This window comes from Mycotypha africana (assembly GCF_025528875.1).
Source record: "Mycotypha africana strain NRRL 2978 chromosome Unknown BDF20scaffold_1, whole genome shotgun sequence".
Taxonomy (NCBI): Eukaryota; Fungi; Mucoromycota; class Mucoromycetes; order Mucorales; family Mycotyphaceae; genus Mycotypha; species Mycotypha africana.
This window is the reverse complement of record NW_026515725.1, coordinates 3,125,738-3,140,329: the sequence shown is the minus strand read 5'-3', so window position 1 is coordinate 3,140,329 and position 14,592 is coordinate 3,125,738. Positions and strand designations below refer to the sequence as shown.

At 40.2% G+C, this 14,592-nt stretch overlaps 6 protein-coding genes across 6 annotated transcripts; 3 read left to right on the top strand and 3 right to left on the bottom strand.

Annotated features, from left to right (window-relative positions):
* Nucleotides 1-637: 637 nt before the first annotated feature.
* Nucleotides 638-1,279, bottom strand: BDF20DRAFT_909643 (uncharacterized protein; the record flags this gene model as incomplete). The annotated part of the gene is made up of 1 exon (XM_053083616.1): nucleotides 638-1,279. One exon carries the CDS (start codon nucleotides 1,277-1,279, stop codon nucleotides 638-640), a length of 642 nt encoding a protein of 213 aa, XP_052941195.1.
* A 53-nt stretch (nucleotides 1,280-1,332) lies between these two features.
* BDF20DRAFT_847322 (uncharacterized protein) lies at nucleotides 1,333-3,182 on the top strand. The gene is made up of 2 exons (XM_053079794.1): nucleotides 1,333-2,667; nucleotides 2,784-3,182. The coding sequence occupies exons 1-2, from the start codon at nucleotides 1,543-1,545 to the stop codon at nucleotides 2,943-2,945; spliced, it is 1,287 nt and encodes a 428-aa protein (XP_052941194.1). The 5' UTR covers nucleotides 1,333-1,542; the 3' UTR covers nucleotides 2,946-3,182.
* A 1,583-nt stretch (nucleotides 3,183-4,765) lies between these two features.
* BDF20DRAFT_904321 (nucleotide-diphospho-sugar transferase) lies at nucleotides 4,766-6,520 on the top strand (the record flags this gene model as incomplete). The annotated part of the gene is made up of 3 exons (XM_053083014.1): nucleotides 4,766-5,393; nucleotides 5,543-5,598; nucleotides 5,693-6,520. 3 exons carry the CDS (start codon nucleotides 4,766-4,768, stop codon nucleotides 6,518-6,520), a joined length of 1,512 nt encoding a protein of 503 aa, XP_052941193.1.
* A 555-nt stretch (nucleotides 6,521-7,075) lies between these two features.
* BDF20DRAFT_904320 (uncharacterized protein) lies at nucleotides 7,076-8,407 on the bottom strand (the record flags this gene model as incomplete). Its single annotated transcript, XM_053083013.1, has 2 exons — nucleotides 7,076-7,432; nucleotides 7,562-8,407. 2 exons carry the CDS (start codon nucleotides 8,405-8,407, stop codon nucleotides 7,076-7,078), a joined length of 1,203 nt encoding a protein of 400 aa, XP_052941192.1.
* A 1,002-nt stretch (nucleotides 8,408-9,409) lies between these two features.
* BDF20DRAFT_909639 (uncharacterized protein) lies at nucleotides 9,410-11,254 on the bottom strand (the record flags this gene model as incomplete). Its single annotated transcript, XM_053083615.1, has 2 exons — nucleotides 9,410-10,419; nucleotides 10,483-11,254. 2 exons carry the CDS (start codon nucleotides 11,252-11,254, stop codon nucleotides 9,410-9,412), a joined length of 1,782 nt encoding a protein of 593 aa, XP_052941191.1.
* A 610-nt stretch (nucleotides 11,255-11,864) lies between these two features.
* BDF20DRAFT_76604 (uncharacterized protein) lies at nucleotides 11,865-14,586 on the top strand. Its single transcript, XM_053076119.1, has 5 exons — nucleotides 11,865-12,122; nucleotides 12,201-13,630; nucleotides 13,710-13,787; nucleotides 13,851-14,093; nucleotides 14,164-14,586. Exons 1-5 carry the CDS (start codon nucleotides 12,050-12,052, stop codon nucleotides 14,425-14,427), a joined length of 2,088 nt encoding a protein of 695 aa, XP_052941190.1. The 5' UTR covers nucleotides 11,865-12,049; the 3' UTR covers nucleotides 14,428-14,586.
* Nucleotides 14,587-14,592: the final 6 nt, after the last annotated feature.

Genomic DNA, 14,592 nt, shown 5'->3' with positions numbered 1-14,592 from the left:
ATGGCTACATTCAATTCCCTGAATAAATTACTCAATGTTGATATGAATATGCGATATTATAGAAAAAAAATTCAATTGTCAACTTCATCTGTCAACTCGTCCACACCGTTATCGTCACCCACAGCAGCTACATTTGCAAGCAGTGGCAGTAATAATGCCACCATTAAAGTGCCCTTTTTACCCGTTGTTTTGAAAGATCATACATTTTTCAAAGAAAACACCAACCATCATCAGCATCAACAGCTTACCACAGCAACTCATTTGATCAATTTCAGTAAATACACATCCATTCAGCAATTCATTGAAAAGCTAAAACTTTCTGTTTCTGCCGCTTATTCATTTTCAGTTGCCCTATCCATTTATCCTTTCATGCCGTTCAGCGACGACAAAATGCATACGTTCAGCCCTGATATTACCAACAGTACTGCTACGACGACCCCGATTGCTGCAGTTGGTGCAGCTAGTGCTATCGTGGCAAACACGCCAGCATCTACGCTAAACCCTATCGCTGGTTATATTGAACATTGCATAAATCAAGTCCAAAACTGTTACATGCATTGTGATTTATTATTCTTACAATAAAATAAAAGGAACCAAAGAAAAGAAAATAACTTGACATATGGTTATTACTCAAATGTCATTCTGTAATCGTATTACCAAAAGTAAATGGATCACCTTTGCGTAATTTCGATCTAATACTTGGTAGAGTGTAACTGACGGGTTTACGAGTACTGCGTCGTGTCTTTCTCGTCGCTGCTGCGTTGTCCGTTGTATCGTTACTTTCAATTTTGGGAACTTCTTTTTTGGTTAATTCAACAACGAATAAGGAGCTACTGTCATTGGCCTCAAAGTGTCGTTTGCCAATACGCATACTACTATTGCTGTTACTACGGCTACTGCTATTGCTACTACTCGAACTGCTCTTGATAGCGGCCATTTTCCTTTTTGTTTTCTTTTTTTTATTGGCCATCCTTTGTTGCACTTGGTCGATCTCACCACTGTCACTAGTATGGCTACTATCACTCAGGTTCTGCTGTCTCAGCTGCTCACGTCTTATTTGCATATTCTCGTCCTGAAGTTTTGAAATGACAGCCTCTAAGAAAGTGATCTTTTCTTTCAACCTAACATTGGCTTTGATGATTTCTTGATTTTGTGTTTGATATTGCGTGACAAGATCTTGGTGAACACTAGGAAGAGAAGAAGAAGAGGAAGGTGTTGATAAAGGTGAAGAAGACGGTGAAAATGAGGTTGCTGAGGATAATGTGGTTGAGAACCGCATGCTTGCTAGTTTGATAAAAAAAAAAAGGGAAAAAGTAGCGGTTTGCATGAAATCAGGCACTCTCTTTTTTTATTCTGGTAAATGTGCTGTTGCTCTTTCTATTAACTACAAAAAAATAAAGGTTATGCAACCTTAACTCTTATTGGTTTAATCGCCCATTTGAATCACACAAGATTTAAAGGACTTACCCCACACACACACATATTACACGGGCAGCAAAAAAAAAAGGTACATTTCCTCCATCTTTTCATTCAAATGCCAGAATGCAGCAGCAAAGGTCCGGCATGAATGGCTATTATAAGCTAGCTATTTTATGTACTGTCACTACTTTATTTATTGTATTTACATATAAGCTTGGCATTGTCAATGTTCAAACGCTCATGCCGACAACAGACAACTCAGCCATCACCAACTTCATCACGAGTATGCCTCTTACTACTGATACCGATACTTCACAAGCTCTAATCGACACGACGGCGGATACTGCGGATCTACGTTTCAATACAGTAAACACAACTATTACAGAAGAAGAATGCAACTGTGACGTCGATGGGAGCACTGCTGCTAAATTCATTCGATATGGCGAGAATACGCCACTCTTTGTACCTGAGAGTCTACCTCCAATGGAACAAGATATCCTTGACAAAGTCAACACCAACAAAGTAGATGGTACTCTATTGATGACAATAGCAGCAAGATCTGAATCCGATAACGATCGATATGATGTTTATAACTGGATCAGATTATCAGAAGCAGCCAAAGAAGATAAATTTCTAGTGTTTGTACTCGACGAAGCGCTCTATCTACATATGGTTGTATCTGGATACGAAGATAGAGCGGTGCTTGTTCCTAGTCAATGGTATATTCATAGTCTACCGTCGTCTTCAGCTTCCTCTCTTGTCCGTTTGGAAAAGGTCAAATCTTGGATTTTGCAGCGAATGATGTACACTGACGTCAATGTGCTGTATTTGGATGTGCATGCGCTTTTGCTTCGACAACGTACAAGAGAGTACATGCAGACACTGATCGACATACGAGGCGATACGAAAATGATTGCTACCGTCGCCATCGATAAGCAGCAGCAGCAGCAGCAGCAGCAGCAGCAGCAGCATGGTAATTTCCTTAGTACAGACGTGATGTTGTTCAAGCGCAATGTAAAGTCTCTAAAGCGTTTGATAGCCAACGTCATTCAAATCCTGAATCATCGCCCTCACTTGACAGAACAACAAGCTTTCAATGAGGCATTGGAACAACAGGATTTACATTTGAAGACTGGCATGCTGCTACTCTTGGATAGATTGCACTTCCCAACTGGTGAAGATTACTTTGAGAAGAATCTATCAGAGTCAAATGGCGTTCAACCATATATTGTACAAGCTGACCCCAAGGTAAAAAGAAGAAAAAGAAAAATGGGCATTTGCCTTAAATAGTTAGCAAGTGGACTAGCGATCAACTCATTTGTGAAAAATAAAAATAAAAATATGAATTATCTATTTGTTGGTAGATTGCTGATGATGCACAAAGAGATTTGCTAAAAAAGCATAATCTTTGGAAAGTCGATGAAGGTTCTATTGATGGCGTCACGCGTCAAGTCCACGATATGCTCAAGAGAAAATATAGTAACCCAGAAGACAAACAGATCACTTCGACAAAAAATGATTCCTGATAAAATAGCCTTGTAAAAAATTGATAGTTTCGCTTATTGACATACAGTAATACAATGATGCTTTCCTTGAATAAAAGAAAGAAGCTTCTACATCATCTTGCTCTGAAAATAAGTATGACGTCTGGTGTGCCTCTCTCTTTCCTTGTTTTTGTTGATTGATTGAAAAAATAACGAAAAAAAGTGATACAGTGTAAAATGAAATCAGAAGCATAAACACGCTCTTGTCGGAAAACGAAGCATAGGTTTCAATTTGTTCTTTTTATTCAAGATTACTCTTCTGAATTTGCTTTTTATGCACATTGACGATAACGTGTGCCTCGCATGAAAAAGGATAGATGATAGCTTGTGAAAGTAAAGGTGACGACAGGTTGTGTGATGCCCTGAATTTATAGCGGTCCCAATAGGCGGCGCTTTTGTTGCGTGGTTGGTATTGAATGGGTTATCCGTCGTCTTCAACACGAAAAAATTGAAAAATGTAGTTGCTACGCTCATATAAGTTATGCTGCTTTGGTTAGAAGCACTGATAAAAAATTATCGCTGACCTACAAATTCTTATCAAAAAAACGGGGCTTTGGGCAAGCTTTATATTAACAATACAGAATATTGCCTATTCTGTAAAAATTTGAGTCGATAAAAGCAGTGTCTTCATTTAAGTGATAAGTCTTTAATGCATCGTTTAAATCCATCATTTTTGGGCTCAAATTTCATCGTCTATGCATGTGAAGGAAAGCTCGAAAAGATTCTATAGAAATTGTTCATGCGACAGTTTGTAAGCAGGTTAAACAAAAACACTGATGATCGATACAAAACCCCTGAATATGTATGAAAAAGGCATCTGTCGCCCAAAAACCTTTAGAAAATCTGGTAAAATTCGGTTTTTGTTACGCCGGGCATTGTTCACCCGGAGCTCCAAATTTGAATTACTCGTAAAACGCTAAAACTCTTTTTCTTTTTTTTCTTTGCAGTGCCATCATAATGATGATGACATTGATGATGGAATATAACACAGTTTTTCGATTTATGTGCTACAGAAAAATAACAAAAATAACACGGGTCATTTCATTTCTGATAATAACCTTACATCCCAATAGGGGCCAAGACGTTCAATCAAGAATAACCTCAGCTTGTTATAAGATAAATCTATTTATATGAAAAGGCAATGCTCTGGTTTCTAAATGCTCTTTGGTCATTGGATGATATTGTAGAGTTTCAAAACTGCTAATGATCAAATTTCTATGTTTATATCTATCAGCAAAACCACTTATCCTGGAGTATGTCTAAAAAGAAAGCTCAACTATATAGAAATCAATGAATATCTGGAGGTATTTGTTGAGTACGTGTCGTGTTTAATTGTTGGCTTTCGCCTGACCAACCCAATCACCCATCCGCCGGCCCGCTAACACCCGCTAACCCTATCTCTACCCTTGCCTTCCCCCAACCCAAATTCCACATGGTTGTTTTACACAGCCACTTTTTCAAATGCCACAGCACAACAAGCACGCGAGAGGGGGGGGGGCAAGCACGCACTGATAAGATGAGCGGAAGATGAAAAGTTACAAAGTTGGTTTTTCCTTTCTATTGACCCAACTTTTTTTAAATTTGGCAATATTAAGGCCTTTCCATGGAACTGGAATTAAAAATAACACATTGACAAAATGTTCATTTAAACAACAACACAATTCTATGTAATCAACAAAAAATAGTAATAAAAGGCATAATTTATTCTTTTGCATTTCTATATATACACTCTTTTCTTTTTCTTTCTATTTTTTTTTTCTTCCTTTCTCACTTCTCCTTCTTCAATTCCTTTTGTAATAAACATGACTGTTGCTTCACCTTTACCTTATTCTGACAACGAAATTCAAGCTTTGAGAGCTCGCTTCGACAATGCTGGTCAAGGCCACGTATTCAACTTTTACGACTCTATCAATGAGGACGAGAAAGCTGAACTTCTAAAGCAGCTCATGAAAATTGATGTTGAAAACTTGAACAAGATCTATGACAAAGCCATTGAAGGTGCTGCAAACGCCCTTCACAGTCAACAAGGAAACAGCTTGCAACCTCTTTCTACGGAAGTTTTTGACTCTGTCTTGAAGCAAGACCCTACTCAATTGAAGGAATGGGAAACCTTAGGTCTTGAAAAGATTGCCGAGGGTAAAGTGGCTGTCATTTTAATGGCAGGCGGTCAGGGTACCCGTCTCGGTTCTTCTGATCCTAAGGGTTGTTACAATATCAATTTGCCTTCTGGCAAGTCTTTGTTCCAACTGCAAGCTGAACGTATTCTGAAAGTGCAAGAATTAACCCAACGATACCGTCGTGATGGTCAAGACGTCATCATTCCCTGGTATATTATGACTTCTGGCCCTACAAACAAGCGTACCTTTGACTTTTTTACGAAAAACAACTTCTTTGGCCTCAAGAAAGAAAATGTTATATTTTTCGAACAAGGTAATATACTCAGTCGAGAAAAGAAAAGAAGAGGGGTGTGCGCGTGTATGCGTGTCTGTGTGTGTGTTCATCCTTGTTTCAATTTTTTTTTTTTTTCTATTTTTAAAATGCGTACGTCCCTCTCTAACGATTCATTTCTGTTCTATTAGGTACTTTACCTTGTTTGACAATGGACGGCAAGATTATTTTGGAATCAAAGAGTAAGGTAAAGTAAATCGAGCTACTTGCATAGCGCAGTTGATGTGATGAAGAAGCTTGTAAGACGGAGCAATGTCGCTAAACTTTTGTATTTATTTTAGGTTGCTATTGCTCCTGATGGCAATGGTGGTATCTACAAGGCCCTTCAAGAAAAGGGAGTGATTTCTGATTTGAAGCGACGTGGTGTCGAATATAGCCACTGTTACTGTGTTGATAACTGTTTGGCGCGCGTAGCTGACCCCATCTTCATCGGTTACTGTGTCTCCAAGGGAACTGACTGTGGTGTCAAGGTCGTCGGTAAGGCAGCTCCCGAGGAACCCGTAGGTGTCGTCTGCGTACGTAACGGTAAATACGGTGTTGTCGAATATTCTGAAATCTCTGAAGAAACGGCTCATGAACGTCACCCTGACGGCTCTCTCAAATACAACGCAGCCAACATTGCCAACCATTTCTTCTCCACCGCTTTCTTGGAGCGCGTCCCTACTTTCCAAGCTGAGCTCGAATACCACATTGCTAAGAAGAAAATCAAATATACCGACCTAGAAACCGGTGAACAGATTACCCCCAAAGCGAACTCTGGCATGAAATTAGAATGTTTCGTTTTTGATGTTTTTCCTTATGCCCAAAATATGTCTGTCCTTGAAGTCGAACGTCATGAAGAATTCTCACCTTTAAAGAACGCTCCTGGTACAGGTGCTGATTGTCCGGAAACCTCGCGTCGCGATGTCGTTGCTCAACATGTCCGTTTCATCGAAAAGGCAGGTGGCAAAGTCATGCGTACCACCGACGACTATACTGAACTCATGTTTGAAATCTCTCCTGTCGTCTCTTATTCCGGTGAAGGTATTGAGCACATCGTTAAAGGAAAGACCGTCAAGACACCAGCGACTATCGAAACGCTTGATGATTTGATTCGTGTTACATGTTAAACAAAAACGGTTTGGAAAGGGGTTTAGCCATTCCCCTTGTTTTTTGTACCTTTTTTTCTTTTGTAAACGTTTTTGAATATTGTACAGTTTATTATATACACTTCTTTAAAGGCATTCTTTTCTACACTTACCTTATTTCCCTTACAGCTCACTTTTTTGTGGCCATATATTCAGTGCGAATATCCCCCCCCCCTTTTTACATTATTCCGTTTTGATTCATACTTAATACTCACTTTTTTTTTATCTGCTTTTTTGATTTAATTCGTAATACAATTTTTCTGATTTTTTTGGGATTTTGTAAATAAAATATCGACCTTTGTTATCTCAAAATCATAGATGAAAAAAAAAAAAGTATACTTTTTATTGCAAGGTGTTGAAATATGAAAGAAATATACAAAAAATGAAAAATTAATATCTAGGAAAAATGAATATCTACAAATGAAAAAAGTAAAGAAAACTGTACATGGGTTGTCTGGATAAGATGATAATAATTAATTGAATAATGCAAATAGAGTCTACAATCTTTTTCTTTTTTTTAATTGAGTGATGGGTGAGTTACTTTTCAATATAAGGAGGTGGAGGCGGTAAACTCAGGTCTTCACTGCTATTATTGTGACTGGACGGCAAGGACTCAACGTTGCTATTCTGCCGCACCAAAATTCGTTCCTTGTTACCATTGGCTCGTGTACTCTTTCTTTTATATTCGACGTAGCAAGGGCAAATAAAGAAACCACGTTGGTTCGAAGCATCTCTTTCATCGTCTTCATCAATGGCGGCGTCGGACATGGATTCTTGATACGTGGGCAACGTAGTAAAATCTTCTTTGAGTCGACAATCAAGAATTGTAATGGGCGTTTCTAGATGGATATGTGTTCTTTCAATCGCATTCATCGTTGATTCGCTTTCTGTAGGCTGCGTTGAAGTCAAAGTCGGGGAGGAGGAGGAGGAGGAGGAGGAGGCGGAGGATGTTGCTGAAAGGGTATTCGGATGCCCTCCGCTATGACTACCATTTTCTGATAAAGCCATTTGCTTGACTTTGACCGGCACTGAAAGTTCAATGTCAATTTTCAAGTGGTGCTGGAAATTCATTTCTTTAAAGTAGGTGGTATGGTTCATGGTCAAGCAATTAGGAAGCGTAAACGTAAACTTGTACTGAAAAGGGTTCGACCCTAAAGCAATATGAGCATTCTTGGCACTGAGAGCTCGTCGAAGTTGCTGCAGCGAAATATCCGAGGAAGGAACCAATGCTTCTTCCATTTGCTCTGAATCCGTCATATCGGTGACTGAATTCAGTTGCAGCTTGTAATCATGGAGCTCTGCTCGTTTCGCATTATACTCAGGCACTTGATATATTCTTCTCTCGGTCAATGTAACATTAATCGACTCCAGGCTGACATGCTTCATCTGAGTGGTCAAGACGATGGAAATAGGAAACTGTGTGCCGGAAGAAACAATAGACTTCTCAATGTAGATCGTTGCATCGCAAGCATCGGTCTTTCTTTCTGCCACAATGGAGATGACCGGCAATGAATTGGAAGCAATTACATCATCGGACGGTGACAGCGTGCGAAGTAAAAGGATGTTTCTTCTCGTCCGTAGATTGGCAATGCTGAGGCCCGGCCGTTGAACAGTGGCTGATATGTAATAGTACACTTGCGCCATTTCGTCTTCGATCGTTTCGACGATACTGTTGGGTAGCAAAAATTCAAAAGGCCATCGATTCAGTCCAGCTGGCAACACAAAGTCATCCTCTCGACGATCAAGAATGATGTTTTGCTCTAAAATTGTCTTTTCGTGATACACTTTGGCACCACGAGAACCCAAGCCTTCGGGCCAAAGCATGTTGGATTTGCCAACCAATTTGACGAGTACCTGTGTCGCACTCATGGGCTTGGATAACATCAATTCTACTTCTCCACGTAAAACATGTGTCGATGGATCAGTGGGTGGTCCACGGAGTAGAATGACCGGTTCTGCTAGTTCGATCAAAAGTTGTCTGCTACCAGTCAAAAACGGTACAGCAATTGGCATATCTTTTTTGTCAAACTACAAAACGGTGGTAAAAAAAAGGTTGTGATAACAGTAATCTTTGTCTCTTTTAAAATGGGTATCAGTTTCCACACAAAAAAAAAAAAAAGGAAAAAAGGCGCAATTCTTTCTTTTCTCCGTTGTCAGGTTGGTAGTTCTTTATCAATTCTTTACTTACTGAATCCAAAATTTAACCACTTGAGTTGTGTCGGATACAAAAAAAAACCATTTTCTCCGTTTTTATTTTACTATTGAAAGACCGACTACAGAAAAGGTAGGTTCGTTTATGAGACTGCAGTGTTTATTTAAAAAACTCCATGGAAACGCGATAAGCTTTTTTAAACATTGTAAAAAGGAGTTCTGACCTCCCTAAATAGGTGCACAATAAAACCCTAAATGGGTATCGTCATGGGGAAGGGAAGGATCTTCAGGGCATTTCCTTTTTCCTTTGTTATTTGTTACCATGGTGACAATACCTTTGTGTTTCAAAATGCCTGTCGTCGTGGGAAAAATTCTTTTTATGCTTTCAATTTGTTTCAGATTCACACAATACTTTTTTACGACCTGATAAAGAGGATATAAGAAAAATGTGATAAACATCAAGGAAAGGGAGCTCAGATGGACCCTACTCAGCCTAATACTATCATCACCCACTTGTGGACTTTTCTTACGCAAGATTTTTCATGATGACTAAGCCCCTATGAAATAGTTTGCCATCCCATCTGTCTGCAGGTTGTACAGATGAGGTTTTATTTTTTCCATTTCGAGAAGGTGATTTCAAAGTAAAATAAATAAAACATGCATTTGATGATGGGGTATGTGCTTTACATCATTTGTAGAGTCAAGCTGTAGGGTATCTTGTTAAAAGGATCTTGTGTTGAAATTTGCTTCCAAAACGCGTTTACCGAGGACAGATGTAGCCCACTCAATAGCATCCACCGATATACGGAAGCATTGGCTGATGTTCACTTTTTCCAAGGTCGAGCGATGAGCTTTAACAACTTTTTCAAGGCCAACACCAGTGACATGGGGGCAGCCAGTGATATCGAGTCTTTTCAACTTTTTCACGTTGGCCGCCAAGTCGCTCATGGCGTTGTCAGTCATCCCTATCGTAAATCCTATGGTCACGTCCTGTAGGGTCGGACATGCAGTTAGAATCGTTCTTATATCGTCTTCTTCCATTTGTCCACATTCAAGTTTTTCAAGGCAAGGTAATCCAGGAGACGTGGCCAAATGAGCCAGCGAATCACCTACTGAGCGACAGTCTCGTAGGACGAGTTGCTTAAGCGTTCTAAAGGATCGTTGAACAATTCCTCTCAACATAGATCCCGTGAAGGATGGGTCGGAGACGATGTAAAACGCCTCTAGTCCGTCACTGGTGTCAGAAGGACGATGGTTCGTTTTGCTTACCCATGAATCGACGCCTGCTGCTGGCCAAATAGTACTACTATCTAATATGGCTCGACTGAAACGAAACTTCCTCATACTGTTTAAAGACTCATGAATGACGGTTTCCGCTATATCGTTAAAGCGAACGTCTTCTGATTTTATATCCAACAATTCTAGTTTCGGGCATTTACGCAATAACCATTTTATATTGTTGACATCGTTCATCACTATGCGTACATGGGTCAACTGATGCAGCTCAACGTCATTGTCTGCAGTAGTATATGCTTGTTTGGTAATATCTGCAATATCTGGTACGCCGTTCACCGTCAAATGAGTTAGCTTGGGGCATCGTGGTATAACCTGTCTTACGATGGCATCCATGGTCAAAGTAGCATAATCAAGATTCATATACGTGATATGTTTCCCTATGAGTCGCAGCAGTCGCAGAAACGTCGTTACTGGTATTTCACAATCTGACAATTCTGCAAAGGTACTTTGTCAGTCATCAAGCGTTTCTTTTTTAATTTTCAAAAAACACACATTACCTAGGATATTTAAGTACTGGCAATCTTCGTCTATAAGGAGTTGTAATATCTTGTCTAGTTTGTTACGGGCCACAGATCGCACAGAAAGCCTTCGAACGTGGCGGCCCTTTGCATGACCAAGGTACTTTTTGATGGTGGCCACCGAAATTTTTTTATCGCTGAAATCCAGATCACGCCACATGCCTGGCCAACTCAAAGCAAAGGAACGCCATGATTGCGAAACGCTTGTACATTGGATACGCCGCTCAAAAGAAAGCATCGAAAAAATAGTAGACATGATATCGTAGGGCAAGTATCTCATAGGGTCATGTGTGGGTGAAGGATGAAGAATCCTCTCCGCCGCTGCCAGCATATCCTTGATTTGCTGATATCGGGCATCGTGAACACTGATGTTTTTTAGCCCTCGTTTATATATCGTCACCGCACTCTTATGTTTCTTTTGCAGACTGAGGATTTTGCCTGCTCGCAGGTAACCTCTCGCTGATGTCGGATCATGGCGGATCATGGTTGTCGCGTCTTGAAGTGCTAAATTAAGTTGATCCAACTTCTCATACGATGCCGCTCGATATTCCAGTACAGTGGCATGGTTCGGTTTTAGCTCTAAAGCGCGAGTGAATAGACTGACTGCTCGCTTGAAATCTTTTTCTTTGATGGCCTCTTTTCCGTCATTGAGTACTAATTCCCATGGTTCTGTCGACGATGAACTTATGGCCGTTGTTTTGGCCTGCCTTTTCGAACTAGAGGAGTCCGTTACAGCTTTTCGTTTCAACATGGCTTCTCTTTTTGTAAAAACTGTTTGGAAATCAAGTAAAGAAGGAAGGAAAAAACGATTTACGAAAAAAGGCAGGTACAACTCTTGTGAAACACGTGATGCGTCGCCTAAAATTCACGATTCTGTGTTTTATTCATTTGATAAATGATTATCTCTACTCATCAATGAGGTTGCCCACAGGCAAAATAGAATCATGGAGGAACTCTGACTTCTTGTTCAATTGACTTACGTACTATTGCCTTGAAGGTGAGCGTTTTTGGGAGATTTTTGAACATTTTTTTGTATCTGACTTCCCGTTCTCCAGCAAACGGTAGTTTTGATCCTTCAAAATTGGGTATTCAGATGGCTGCTCGTCGACAGTTTTCGCAATACCCAAATGGTATTTAACAGAATAAGGTTGTTCGTAACCATAAAGATCGACTGAATGTGGAAACGTTTGGGGATGGTAGTGGCTTGACTTTTTTACTTCTTCCAGATATGGCTATACACCATTAGTAGGTCTCACATTGGAGTTCGAAAATTTTCATTTTGGGGAATGAAGCATGAAAAAAAAAAGGTTAATTCTGTTCACTTTTTTTTTTTCCCTCTTTCATAAAGCGCTTTTGGTCTTATCAAAGATAACATCATGTCAGCACACGTTGGGCATCAACATAGAGCATTGCCACCAGTGCCTTCTCCTTTCGGCAATAATCAAACTCCTATTGCAGTGGGTAGAGTTAGGGTAACTATTCGGGCTTGATCAATGTATGAAATGGCTAACAGGAAGAGGGAGGCTAAAAGAAAGAAATCTTATAAATGCAGATACAAATCATCGATTGTTTTCTAAATGTCAAAGTGAAGCGACCCTATGTCATTATCACTTTAGGTGGTAAGTTTGGATGTGCAAGCGGCATGAAATCAATAAAATATCCGTCAGTGTAACACAGCGTTTTACGTGTTTTGCTAGATCAGACCTACCGAACCTCGACTTCCGAATTCAGCGACGGAAGGTGGAACGAATGCTTCGAGTTGGCAGTAACTTTCCACGCTCAACTCTTTGGTACAATACAACTAGATCTCTACGAAAGCTACATGTTATATCCTGATAAACATATTGGTCGAGCAGAAATCCGTCTCAGTTCTCTGGAAAAGAATCCAGAAACAACATTGACCTATTATGAAATCTGGCATAGAAAGTTCTCCACTGGCGCTAGTTCCAGCTATGGTCGAGAAAAAGCGGCTGCTCGCCATATCGGCATGATTAAAGCCAAGATATCCTACCGCTACATTCGTTCTGAGGATGATCAAAGTTTTGGAGCGGCTGACCCTACCACGGATACTTTGACGACGTCTACGATGGGTTTGAACTGCAGAAAAGAAACAGCATCTATAACGTCTGTAGAAAAGAAAGTGGAAGCTGAATTTAAAGAAAAGTTACAACTTCATAGAGAAAGAAGAAATTCTGGCTTGTATGACGCTATACCTTTTAAAAAAATCGAAGAAAAACCGGGTGGTCATCGTCATTACCATCTGCAGAAACATGACGCTCTGGATACGCTTGATGAAATCGACCTCAGCGAGGTAGATGAAAATGGCCTCTTGGCTTACAACGAGAACTGCAACAGCATACGAAACGAACCTAAAGTTGCTTCCACCTCAATAAACGATCCTCTGACGATGAACAAGTTAAGGGCGAATTCAAATTCTTATCATGGCATTAAGCAGCAGCACAACTTCGACGGTCAGGATCATACCCTTCAAAGCAGAGATACTAGCCACGCCACGGCTCTAATAGGAGCGGAACCCAACCTACACAAGAGCTCGTCATGGGCAAGGACTCACGAGAAGATAGCAGCTACCGTGAAAGGAGTTAAAATGGATCCCGAATCTTACAAAGCAGTCAAAACAGTAACAGATAACTATGATACTGCCAACGCAACAGAAAGTGGCACTACCGAAGAAGTGGTTCACTTCAGTCAAGTCATCAAAACCATTTGGAAACTGTTGACCTCACTACATCAAGGCTTTGAACTGTCAAAAATGCAAGCCATCAGCGGCCTTACTGTATTAGAAAGATTTTATACAGATTTGCCTAGAAATCGAACATGGGATTTGGTGCAGAGTCTGTCCGAAATCGAGAGCGGTGCCCGCTTTTGGAAGTTTGCCATGGCATCCTATGGTTGGAAAGGTTTAAATTTCATCAAGCAAGGGAAGGGTATCTTGACGGACGTCATGAGAGAGCATGCAGATGCTAAATCCGTCATTGAATACCTCGGAATACCAAGAGATGATCTTTTAGCCTACGAGTTCAGATCTGCGGCAGCGTTCAGGCCCAGTTATTTTATAGCAAGAGATCGCTTTACAAATAGTATTGTTCTGTCTATTCGAGGGACAATGGTACAAAAATGAAATTTTTTTCAATCCAGATCGTGGAAGGGAAAGAGATGAACAGCTAACATTTTTTGTGTCACGCTAGAGTGTTATGGATACTCTAACCGATTTGGTTTGTGAATATGAGCCGTGGAGAGGAGGCTTTGTGCATTCTGGAATGAAAGTCAGTATAAAATGGATTTAAAAGCTTGTATCCCACATACAACTTTAATAACCATTGAACTAGAATTCTGCGATATGGTTTTTTAGAAATATCGCACCACAACTGATAGCCTACAGCAATGAGCACTCAACGACAGGATTGATTATCGTCGGTCACAGTCTAGGAGCAGCAACAGCTGCTATATTGACTATTATTCTTATGGATTACATTGACGAGTTCCGTAGAGGAAAGGATGAGTTTAGTATACAGTGCTATGGCTATGCACCTGCCTGCGGGCTCAGTTTGGAGTTAGCGAAGAAGTATAAGGTAGGTTAGGAAGTTAAACACATTCTACTTATCTGCTTGTTTTACTAATGAGTGAGAGACACTTTTGTAGGACTGCATACAATCTTTTGTGTTTGCAGACGATATGGTCAGCAAACTTAGTTATGGAACAGTTATGGATATCAAAGACTTGCTTATTGCCAGTGCAGAAGGAGCCAAAAACATGGGGTTGACAGAACTCATTTGGTCTGGTGACCTTGCTGGTGAAAAATGGAAGGCAGCTTTCAAACAAGTGGCAGAAGTTCGTAAGCACTGTTTGGCTAGCACTAATAATCCAAAAGTAACAAACGCCATGTATTCAAGCTTAAATCTTTAGCGTACTTTTATGAAATGCTTAACCACATGCTTTATTCTCCTAGTTGTATGTAGCAGGGAAAGTCTTCCAATTCTGGCTAGTAAGTGTTAAATAATAATCATCCATTGGCGACCCAGAAGCTTACTTATGATTCTTCATTTGCTAATGGTATGAATGGCTGTCTGT